This window comes from Schistocerca piceifrons, chromosome 9 (genome assembly GCF_021461385.2).
Source record: "Schistocerca piceifrons isolate TAMUIC-IGC-003096 chromosome 9, iqSchPice1.1, whole genome shotgun sequence".
In the NCBI taxonomy this organism is placed as follows: Eukaryota; Metazoa; Arthropoda; class Insecta; order Orthoptera; family Acrididae; genus Schistocerca; species Schistocerca piceifrons.
Window position 1 is genome coordinate 218,174,998 of NC_060146.1, and position 12,710 is coordinate 218,187,707.

The 12,710-nt window shown below is 44.8% G+C and overlaps 1 protein-coding gene across 1 annotated transcript in view; it reads right to left on the reverse strand.

The window, feature by feature from the left end:
- Positions 1 to 5,370: 5,370 nt before the first annotated feature.
- LOC124717082 (4-coumarate--CoA ligase-like) overlaps positions 5,371 to 12,710 on the reverse strand; it is a 110,576-nt gene continuing 103,236 nt past the window's right edge. Inside the window, exon 10 of the mRNA XM_047243779.1 lies at positions 5,371 to 5,707. Within this exon, the coding sequence (XP_047099735.1) occupies positions 5,600 to 5,707 (108 nt within the window). The 3' untranslated portion in view covers positions 5,371 to 5,599. The remainder of the gene's footprint in view (positions 5,708 to 12,710) is intronic.

The window sequence follows — 12,710 nt, forward strand, 5'->3', positions numbered from 1 at the left end:
GGGCACGAAATGCAGACGGAGAATGTAAATTACTGGACTGTATCAAAAAAATATCGCCATCGTCTCGTAAACAAAAACTAGGCGCAGACTGAGTGTAGTTTTTGTTGTTGTTGTCGTCTCGCGTCCGAAGACTGGTCTGATACAGCTCTCTACACCGCTCTATCCTGTGCGAGTGTCTTCGTCTCTGTATTACAGCTGCAATCTACATTCATCTGAACCTGATTACTGTTCCCAAGTGTTTTTACCCGCCAACAATTTCTGATCATATCTTAATGACTCAGTATGTACCCTGTAAAACCGGTTCCTTCGTTCAGTCATTTTGTGCCATAAATTTCTTTTCCGCCCAATTCGAAGCAGTACCTCGTCATTAACTACATTACCTACCCACGTTTCCGAAGCTTCTATTCTGTTATTGCCTATACTGCTGTCTTACACGTAGTTCAGTTGTTATTTTTTCGTTACGAATATATGAAGAGCAGTACGTCTTTCTTAGAGAGCACCCTGTATTTTTTATTCGGTAACCCACTTCCTCTCGTCAAAAAGTGCGCCGAAACGTATCACAGTGCACCACTAATGCAAATATGACTTTATTAAAACGTCACACTAAATTGAATCGAACAATAAATTGACTTGAACATCGAACATCTCATAACCTAAATCCGAACATCTATAGTTACGTTTAGATGTTGACAAAGTGTGTGCACGACGTAGTTTGTAACTAATTTATGTTTTCTTCAAATAGTTCAATGATTGTCACTTTCAATACACTGTCAATTGCTTTCCCTATGCAGCTGTACCACGGTACACCACTAGCTGTTGTAACAAAACGAATATGATCAACGGCATCCTGACACCTCTTAGTGGAGATTAATAGGGGGTGTGTCCACTCTTCGCCTTTATGACGGTTTGATCTCTGCTGCAGATATTTTCAGTGAGACGTCTGATTGTCTGTGGAGGAAAGGCAATCCATTCTTCCTCAACAGCCGACACCGCGGGAGGTAGTAACGTCTGACGCCGTCGTCTGGAGCAAATTCGGCGGTCCGACTTGTCTGAAAGGAATTTCATTGGGTTTAGGTAGGGAGCTTGCGCAGCCAAGTCCATTTCAAGGATGTTATTGTCCACAAGTCACAGGTGCCCCTTTATGACAGGGTGGACTGTCACGCTGATCCGATCAGTCATCGCCTCTGAACGGCTCCTCTACTGTACACACTACACAGTGCCGTAGAACGCGTCCATACCTATCCTGCATTTAGCCTTCCCTTAAGCATTCCAAAGAGACCACACCCAGACACAGAAAGCACCCTTCAGAGTATGTTGATGCATTAGCTGCATACTTAACAATCATATACAACAGTTTGCTCGAAGAAAGATCCGTACCCAAAGACTGCAAAGTTCCACAGGTCACACCAATACTCAAGAAAGGTAATAGGAAGTATCTACTTAATTACAGGCCCATATCGTTAACGGACTCTCCCCAATGTTATTCAATTTGTATATTGAGCAAGTAGTAAAGGAAACAAAAGAAAAATTCGGAGTAGGTATTAAAATCCATGGGGAAGAAATAAAAAACTTTGAGGTTCGCCGATGACATTGTAATTCTGTCAGAGACAGCAAAGGACTTGGAAGAGCAGTTGAACGGAATGGATAGTGTCTTGAAAGGAGGGTATAAAATGAACTTCAACAAAAGCAAAACGAGGATAATGGAATGTAGTCGAATTAAGTCGGATGATGCTGAGGGAATTAGATTAGGAAATGAGACACTTAAAGTAGTAAAGGGGTTTTGCTATTTGGGGAGCAAAATAACTGATGATGGTCGAAGTAGACAGGATATAAAATGTAGACTGGCAATGAGAAGGAAAGCGTTTCTGAAGAAGAGAAATTTGTTAACATCGAGTATATATTTAAGTGTCAGGAAGTCGTTTCTGAAAGTATTTGTATGGAGTGTAGCCATGTATGGAAGTGAAACATGGACGATAAATAGCTTAGACAAGAAGAGAATAGAAACTTTCGAAATGTGGTGCTACAGAAGAATGCTGAAGATTAGATGGGTAGATCACGTAACTAATGAGGAGGTGTTGAATAGGTTTGGGGAGAAGAGGAGTTTGTGGCACAACTTGACTAGAAGAAGGGATCGGTTGGTAGGACATGTTCGGAGGCATCAAGGGATCACCAATTTAGTATTGGAGGGCAGCGTGGAGGGTAAAAATTGTAGAGGGAGACCAAGAGATGAATACGCCAAGCAGATTCAGAAGGATGTAGGTTGCAGTAGTTACTGGGAGATGAAGAAGCTTGCACAGGATAGAGTAGCATGGAGAGCTGCATCAAACCAGTCTCAGGACTGAAGACCACAACAACAACAACACATCGTTAACGTCGATATGCAGCAGAATTTTCGAACATGTATTGTGTTCGAACATTATGAATCACCTCGAAGAAAACGGTCTATTGACACACAGTCAGCGTGGGTTTAGAAACATCGTTTTTGTGAAATCCAACTAGTTCTTTACTCACATGAAGTGTTGAGTGCTATTGACAAAGCATTTCATATTGATTCCGTATTTCTGGATTTGCGGAAGGCTTTTGACTACCACGTAAGTGGCTTGTAGTGAAGTTGCGTGGTTATGGAATATCGTCTCAGCTATGTGACTGGATTTGCGATTTCCTGTCAGAGAGGTCACAGTTCGTAGTAAGTGACGGAAAGTCATCGAGTAAAACGGAAGTGATTTCTGGCGTTCCCCAAGGAAGTGCTATAGGCCATTTGCTGTTCCTTATCTATATAAACTATTTGGGAGACAATCGCAGCAGCCGTCTTCCGTTGTTTGCAGATGACGCTGTCGTTTATCGACTAATAAAGTCATCATAAGATCAAAAGAAATTCCAAAACGATTTAGAAAAGATATCTGAATGGTGCTAAAATTGGCAATTTGCCCTAAATAACGAAAAGTGTGAGGTCATCCACATGAGTGCTAAAAGAAACTCGTTAAACTTCGGTTACACTATAAATCAGTCTAATCTAAAAGCCGTAAAGTCAACTAAATACCCAGGAATTACAGTTACGAACAACTTAAATTGGAACGGACACATAGGAAATGTATTGGGGAGGGCTAACCAGAGACTGCGGTTTATTGGCGGGACACTTAGAAAATGTAAAAAAAAAATTAAAAAAAATGGCTCTGAGCACTATGGGACTTAACATCTGAGGTCATCAGTCCCCTAGAACTTAGAACTACTTAAACTTAACTAACCTAAAGACGTCACACAGATCCATGCCCGAGGCAGGATTCGAACCTGCGACCGTAGCGGTCGCGCGCTTCCGGACTGAAGCGCCTAGAACCGCTTGGGCACCGCTGCCGGCAGTGTGCCACTGAAATGATACAGGATCTGGGGTAGGCATCGTTAAAACAAAGGCGTTTTTTGTTGCGGGGGAATCTTCTCACGAAATTCCAATCACCAACTTTCCCCTCGGAATGCGGAAATATATTGTTGACGCTGACCTACATAGGGAGAAACATCGATAAAATATGGTTAATCAGAGCTCGTACGGAAAGATATAGGTGTTCGTTCTTTCCGCGCGCTATACGAGATTGGAATAATAGAGAATTGTGAAGGTGCTTCGATGGACCCTCTGCCAGGCCCTTAAATGTGATTTGCAGAATATCCATGTAGATGTAGATGTACCATTATAAGACTACTTTCTTACCCCACTGTTGGCACTGCATATGATCAGAGGTACAAGTTCTCCGGGAATTCCCCAAACCCACGCCTTCCATCGGACTGTGATCAGCGTACCGCGCCATCCATCACTCGTTTCGAGCCATTCATTGCTACGAGTGTCGTGGTTTCCTGTAGATCTACTTTTACTTACTTAACTTGTATAGTAGGCACTTTAGGCACAAGCATACAATGATGGGACTGAGAGCTCTTCCTTCTACTCAGACGCAGTCGGACTGTGGTGTCCATGTTCAACGTCTTGGTGGGTGAGATGGGCATGAATGGTTACAAGTTAATGACTGAGACTTATGCTAAGTCTGTCCTATGTGCGTGGTTGTCCATTGCACTTATATCTAATTTTTATGGTTCTCTACCGAAATTTTGTACACTGGCGGATATGAGGTCCATAGTGTCTATGTTGTTTGTATTGTTTTGCGATCACTCTTGCTGGCTTGGTATTGAGATGAGGGTGACTGGTGACATTTCGGATAATTGCTGGCTATATACTATCATAACATGAACGAGTATATATATGTTAAGGATCTGAACTAGTTCTTGTTGCGAAGGCTGGTGTACTGGCACCGTTTTCTAGTCTTAGCAGATCGGACCACCTGGTGTTTTGATTTCTGTGGGTCGCTGTCCCAAGTACCCGGAGCTGGGGATTCATTGAACGTCTGGTTACGTAGTAGAACGCGAGACAGAACAACGAGCTACAGAACAGGGTAACATCAATATTAATGTAAATGGAAGAGCTATAAAATGATAAGACGCGGGTAGCAGATATGTTTAACAATCATTTCAAAATGTAGTAGAAAATATGTATCCCCAATATGCTAACTTTGACCACCTACATTTTTCCATTACTTCCTCTGCATTTTAGAAACTGCATTGCAGTAAGTAGTGTGTAATTCTCTCTCGCAATTCCCTACGTTCACTAACATAAGGAGAACAGAAGTTAAACAACAGTCACGTTAGTGACATTTGAATCTTAAGATCGGTCGAAGTGGCCGTGTTTACGGTTCTCCTTTCTTTTTTCGTGTTCGGTAGATTGCATCAGGCAAAAGAACATCAGGGATATGGAGCAAATCAAGGTATAAATTCCGCTTCCCTCCTCCCCCCTCCGCCCCCCTCAAAATAGAACATCGCAATCCCAGTCCCAAACCAGACGGATGCTACCGCTCATCTGTTGTTGCCTGGTGATGGGTTAGTAAGACGAAAACTGCTTGATAACATATGATACTAGTGGAAGAATAGAAACACAACTTCTTTGTCGCTTACCGTTAAATGTGCAATTATTTTACAGAGAAACGATTTATTTATTTAATCGTATGGTGATTTTATACAATAAACAGTTGATATAATGCAGATGATTTTATACAATATACATATGATATTAGACAAGATTAAACCTTAAAGTCCGTGTTTTTCAACCAGTTAATTAAGCTGGGTGTGAGAGTGAACACGCCATCGGGAATTCCAGGGTATGAATGAAGTGCACAGCGTCGGACTAAATGTTCAATTGTCTGCTCCTCTTGATTACATTCACACACTGGTGAACTGATCCAGCCCCATTTGTACCTGAAGTAGCTACAGCAACCATGTCCAGTCATTAACCTGTTGAGGCGGCACCAAAGGTTAGAGGAACAATAAAAGAATTCATTAATATAGGCAAGAAAGCGTTTGGCGTTTATTTTCTGTGTGCTCGTACAGACGGAAAGTTATTTACTATTCCCGTTGGCTGGAAAGTGAACAATCACGTACAAATACACAAGTCCGATTTATGAAACCCTGCGTGACCAATGGAGAGAGCTTCCCTGCGTCCTTTTCTGCCGCCATAGCGGTCGTTTCGTGGTGTGGTGTGGCTGCCATCGTCTGCCCGTCTCGCAGTTCACTGCGCCTGCTGCCTCAGAACTCGCCGCAGCAGCTTCCCGGAGGGATTCTTGGGAATGGCGTCCACAAACTCCACGCCACCCGCCAGCCTCTTGTACTCCACAACCTGCAACATCACACGGGAGCTATGAAAATCATACACGCCGACGTATTTCAGAGTTTGGTTAGTGATACCTACGTAGGGCGTCCAGCAAGTAATGCAGCACGTTTTATCCGAAAGCAGGTTGGCTTTAATCAAGATTCCAGTGCACCACGTTATTCCATAGTCTTTAGCCCACAACACCACAATTTCCAACATTGTCTCCGCTCAGTGTGACGGCCTTACGCCACCTGACTGGGATGGCCTGGTACCACTCCACTGGTCGATGTCGGGGCCCACGTGTCGCTGCATCAGTAGCCTCCCCGTCATACAGGTACCTCTTTCCGAGGAGTGCATCCTCGATTGGACCAAACAGATGGAATTTGCGAGATCCGGGCTGTAGGGTGGACGAGGGAGAACAGTCCAACGAAGTTTTGTGAGCTCCTCTGGGGCCCGCAGACTTGTGTGAGGCTTCGCATTGTCATGGAGAAGAAGTTTGTTTGCATTTTTGTGGTGCACAATGCTTAAGGAAGTGTTATGCAAGTGCAAATCGTTTCTTTCTGTCTGGTGTTCACTGAGTAAAGTCGGAGTTTCTTCTGAGCGAGTCAGTATCGTCAATAACAAATCGCGGGATGGGGTATGTGTACAGGGAAGGCAGAGATGGAATTCCGAGACACCTGACCAGAGATCTACGCGAAGTTCGTGAATTGACAGCGGTGATGACTCTGGGATAAGAATTTTCTTTGTGAGAGCACAGAATTGACTCAAAAGATGGTGGAATGGAATTAAGCAAAGTGAAAAAGTCTTAAGTTGCGATGTCATACGCGGTGGAGACTATTATTCTCATAGTACCATTCAGTTTCTGCACAAGATCCAAAAGCTCCCTAAATATATTAATTAAAACTATTACATATTACCTAGATGTTATTTTGCACCATGACGTTCACAATAGTCCCTTTGGGGGCGCGTACACAGACCTCAACGTTCCTGCCATTTCTGAAATGCATTTAGGAAGCCTTTCTTCGTCTCGGTGTTTAGTGATTTCTGCGGTTTCTGTTGAGTGTCCTTCACTGCGTGAAATATTTCCTCATTCACCTTGGGGAAGATGAAAAAGTTACATGGAGTTAAGTGTCATCAGCACGGTCGGTGGGGAAGTCGGTGGGGAACGACTGTCATCTTCATTCAATAAAATTCTTCTGGGTCTCTGGCCGCATTTTCAGTGTGTTTCCGAAGTTTCGGCACCTATTGCAAGTGACCTTCCCCGGGTTGTCTTACTGCTAACTACTGAACGAGAAAAGTTTGGTTGTTATTTACTTGCGAAAGAGACTGATGTTGAACTCTGATTATTGAGGGCGAGAAGGACAGGTGTTGGACGCCCTTTATTGGCGTTTTCGTCGTTTTCATTCAGTGGTGGAAACTGACGTTCGTGATTGGTGTTTGCTTTATTGCATGCCACTGGTAGAAATGGGCGAACGGGAAACGGGTGGAAGTTGTGACGTAGCGCTGTTTACTTGCTGCCCAGAACCGTCTGGGTACCAAAGGCCCCTAATGTCTCCCGCGCGACTGTGTGGGTTGCTTCGTATGAACTGCCATATGCAGCGTTGGTTCCCTTGAAAGGGCACAGTAGATTTCCTTCCCCGCCCTTGACACAACTTGAATCTGTGCTCCGTCTCTAATGATCTCGATGTCGACGTCCTCTGAGCTGCCGTTCCGTAGCGCTCTTCCTGCTGGCAGCCAAGACGCCAGAAGTCTGTACCCGTCCTCTTTATTGACGTTGGCAGGTCGCTTAGCTGTTTCTATCGCCTCTATAATCTTCCTCCTCAAGGTAAGAAGCTGTTTCGTCAGTGCGCGGGCTCCTCGAAATGCTATCTGTTTGTCATATGCTGGTATTGAGCCACTGCTGACAAGCTGTGTTCTCCTAGTCGGATGTACAGGGTTATTACAAATGATTGAAGCGATTTCACAGCTCTACAATAACTTTATTATTTGAGATATTTTCACAATGCTTTGCACACACATACAAAAACTCAAAAAGTTTTTTAGGCATTCACAAATGTTCGATATGTGCCCCTTTAGTGATTCGGCAGACATCAAGCCGATAATCAAGTTCCTCCCACACTCGGCGCAGCATGTCCCCATCAATGAGTTTGAAAGCATCGGTGATGCGAGCTCGCAGTTCTGGCACGTTTCTTGGTAGAGGAGGTTTAAACACTGAATCTTTCACATAACCCCACAGAAAGAAATCGCATGGGGTTAAGTTGGGAGAGCGTGGAGGCCACGACATGAATTGCTGATCTTGATCTCCACCACGACCGATACATCGGTTTTCCAATCTCCTGTTTAAGAAATGCCGAACATCATGATGGAAGTGCGGTGGAGCACCATCCTGTTGAAAGATGAAGTCGGCGCTGTCGGTCTCCAGTTGTGGCATGAGCCAATTTTCCAGCATGTCCAGATACACGTGTCCTGTAACGTTTCTTTCGCAGAAGAAAAAGGGGCCGTAAACTTTAAACCGTGAGATTGCACAAAACACGTTAACTTTTGGTGAATTGCGAATTTGCTGCACGAATGCGTGAGGATTCTCTACCGCCCAGATTCGCACATTGTGTCTGTTCACTTCACCATTAAGAAAAAATGTTGCTTCATCACTGAAAACAAGTTTCGCACTGAACGCATCTTCTTCCATGAGCTGTTGCAACCGCGCCGAAAATTCAAAGCGTTTGACTTTGTCACCAAGTGTCAGGGCTTGTAGTTTTGGTGGATCTTTGTTGAACTTCGTCCTGAAGTGTCGTTGCACTGTTATGACTGACTGATGTGAGTGCACTTGAAGCACGACATACGCTTTCTCGGCTCCTGTCGCCATTTTGTCTCACTGCGCTCTTCTAGCGCTCTGGCGGCAGAAACCTGAAGTGCGGCTTCAGCCGAACAAAACTTTATGAGTTTTTCTACGTATCTGTAGTGTGTCGTGACCATATGTCAATGAACGGAGCTACAGTGAATTTATGAAATTGCTTCAATCATTTGTAATAGCCCTGTATTTTTCATGTTCAGATGCCCATGTGCTGATGGGTCGCCTGCGTACACTAGTCCATACTCGCAGCCGATTTCGTAAACTCCAGCGTCATATAGCTTGTCGATCGCTGGGGCTTCATACGCTACATTCTTCAGATTATCCCACATTAAAGCGTGCAGTGGGTTGAGGTTGGGCGACTGAGGTGGTCAAATAAGCGCTACATTCTTCAGATTATCCCACATGAAAGCATCCAGTGGGTTGAGGTTGGGCGACCGAGGTGGTCAAATAAGGGCTACATTCTTCAGATTATCCCACATGAAAGCGTCCCGTGGGTTGAGGTTGGGCGACCGAGGTGGTCAAATAAGGGCTACGTCAACCAATACAACTATCCCCAATCATCCGTCCGATTCTGGAAGATAGATTGGTGTTAGTGGCCCATTTGGCTGGAACCACATATTCGATGGACTGCAAGTACCACCTCTTCCAGTAAATCCGGCAGCACTTGTCATTACGCAGCTATCGCCTGTAAGCCGAGGATGGAGCATGTATGGTCCAAACACGTAATCATGTATCATGCTAGCCCAATACTTTTCTCCACGACCTCATTCTTGGGTGGCGTGGAGGTTCTCTTCCGCCCAAATACGTTTAACACACCATCATGGTTGAGGGACGCTTCATCTATGAACGAAACATGCGCAGTGTAATACGGCTTTGTAGGCCGATGCTGCAAACACCACTGCAAAATCCTGGGCCGTCAGCGCCTGTGCATTCTGAAAATGGAATGGATGCCTTCTCTCCTCATACATCACACTCCAAACTGCTATGTGTTTGCTTTGCAGTGTGTGTGCCACAGCGCAAGTGCTTGTGGACAGGTAGGTGTTGAATCTCTCTAATACATTCTCTTCAAATCGTAACGTGCGTACGTTTTCTATACGACCTTCACCATTTGGATGTCATTTGAAACCACCTATTTCATCCAGACGCTGATGAACAGTGGCAAACGTAGAATGGTGTGGCTGATATTTACTTAGATATCTGTGGCTGTAGGTGTATAAAGCTGCGTGCTCATTTCCTGTCGCCTCACCATAAATGAAATCCGTAATGTGATCCTCGGACTAAGTGAATTGTCTATGATGCGGCACAACAGCACGAGGCAAACTACGAATGTAATAAAATGAAATACATGAAGCAGTCCTTTTGATATTATTTAGTATATAGCAACCTAACCCATGTTGAGGGAGTCAACACCAATCGTATACATGATCGGTTTCTGCTTACATGCTGACGAATGCAGCAGAGAGCTGTGATGCAACACGACCTTCTAGGTCTCCTCTTCAGACTATGCTATAGGCATGAAGCTACAAGCACTTGTTTACATTAATAGATAATCAGAGGTTAATTTATGGTAGCACTCACGAAAATCAGTATCCTCTTGCTACTACATAACTGCACACTTGTATTAACAGGGTTCTTCGTTCATAAGAAGAAGAAACTACTTATCTTTAAGCAAGTTGTCATGGTACAATCTCTTCCGCAACAGTCCACGTTAGCCTCCCTGCTGGTGAAGTACAATTCCCGCTATGTACACTACTCTGGTTGCTAGGTACCGACCGACTCTGAGCTAGAGGCTGTGACTCTGACTGATTGCGACTGCGACTCTGACTGCGACTCACTGGGTGGCTGTCTGTGAGTGACTGGGCCCTCTGGTCCACTGGCGTTGAGGGGGCGTTGGCGGCGCATTGCTTGCGAGTCTGTCTTTGGCCTTTCTCCTAACAGGCACAATTGATTCAGCACTTACTATCGACCTTCATGCAACCTACACTACTGGCATTAAAATTGCTACACCACGAAGATGACGTGCTACAGATGAGAAATTTAACCGACAGGAAGAAGATGCTGTGATATGCAATGATTAGCTTTTCAGAGCATTCACACAGGGTTGGCGCCGGTGGCGACACCTACAACGTGCTGACATAAAGAAAGTTTCCAACCGATTTCTCATACGCAAACAGCAGTTGACTGGCGTTGCCAGGTGAAACGTTGTTGTGACGACTCGTGTAAGGAGGAGAAATGGGTACCATCACGTTTCCGACTTTGATAAAGGTCGGCTTGTAGCCTATCGTGATTGCGGTTTATCGTACAGCGACATTGCTGCTCGCATTGGTCGAGATCCAATGACTGTTGGCATAATATGCAATCGGTGGGTTCAGGAGGGTAATACGGAACGCCATGCTGGATCCCAACGGCCTCGTATCACTAGCAGTTGAGATGACAGGCATCTTATCCGCATGGCTGTAATGGATTGTACAGCCACATCTCAATCCCTGAGTCAACAGATGGAGACGTTTGCAAAACAACAATCGCCTGCATGAACAGTTCGACGACGTTTGCAGCAGCATGGACTTTCAGCTCGGATACCATGGCTGCGGTTACCCTCGACGCTGCATCACAGACATCCCCATACTGGCGTATCACCCAGCGTGATGGTATGGGGTGCCATTCGTGACATGTCTCGGTCACCTCTTGTTCGCGCTGACGGCACTTTGAATAGTGGACATTAAATTTCAGGTGTGTTACGACCCGTGGTTCTACCCTTCATTCGATCCCTGTGAAACCCTGTATTTCAGCAGGATAATGCACGACCGCATGTTGCGGGTCCTGTACGGGCCTGTCTGGATACAGAAAATGTTCGACTGATGTCCTGGCCAGCACATTCTCCAGATCTCTCACCAATCGGAAACGTCTGGTCAATGGTGGCTGAGCAACTGGCTCGTCACAATACGCCAGTCACTACTCTTGATGAACTGTGGCATCGTGTTGAAGCTACATGGGCAGCTGTACCTGTACACGCCATCCAAGCTCTGTTTGACTCAATGCCCAGGCCTATCAAGGCCGTTATTACGGCCAGAGGTGGTTGTTTTGGGTACTGATTTCTCAGGATCTCTGCACCCAAATTGCGTGAAAATGTCAGTTCTAGTATAATATATTTGTCCAATGAATACCCGCTTATCATCTGCATTTCTTTTTGGTGTAGCAATTTTAATGGCCAATAGTGTATTTGCTGAATGGTGTGCTGGTGATAGGTTACGCCGGAACACTGTTAAAAGTAAACAAACGCCTGTAGCTTCATGGCCAATGCACAGTTTGAAGAGACATTTAAGGTCATGTTGCATCACTCATTTCTCTGTTGCATTTGAGAGTGTGTAATCAGCAGGTGACTGAGGAGACGAAAGAACAGCAGAGAGAACGAATGTGGGAATACAGGGCTAAAGTTAAAAGTCTAGGCGCAGGGGAAAGGAAAAGTTCAGTTGAAATAGTAGGGTCCTGTCGTGGCCAATATGGAAAGAACAATACCGACGCAGTACCCCCAATAAAGACTTTGTGTCGGTAACAGTAGTTTTTAGAGAGAATTTTGTAATCAGGCCCTTTCAAGGCGTTGCTTCATCCAAGCTGAATGATGCGTGCAGCAATACACAGCAGTCATAACGTTAGTGCCTGGAATAAAGGCTATATCTACAGCGTTATTCACAAGTAACTCCACAGTTTCAGAAGGCAGCCGAGCGAACACTACTAGACATACGGAAAATAGACACATATTGGTGGACATGTGCATCTCTCCAAGGTTTTAACTCACATTATAGGTACTCAAACGGGTACCATTTTTGATGCGGCAAACCTCAATACGATAGTCAGACTAACGCTACACTCGTCCCATCAAGTGATGGTCAATAACAGTGCCCACATCAACAGACGATCTTTGATATAACCCCACAAGGAGATATTATGCAGACTTAAGTCAGGCGACTGTGGGAGCCGCTGAACAAGACACGAACGCATCGTACAAAATCTGGTGGAGGACTGTCTTGCAGCAAAACGAAGTCTCCACTGTTTTTATGTAATTGTAGACATAAGACATTGCCATAGCGTGCCCAGGTACACAAAAGCAGTCACAGTTTCCTCCGCAAAGAAAACTGGTCCATTAATATTTGCAGAGAAGGTGGCACAAAATATGTTGAC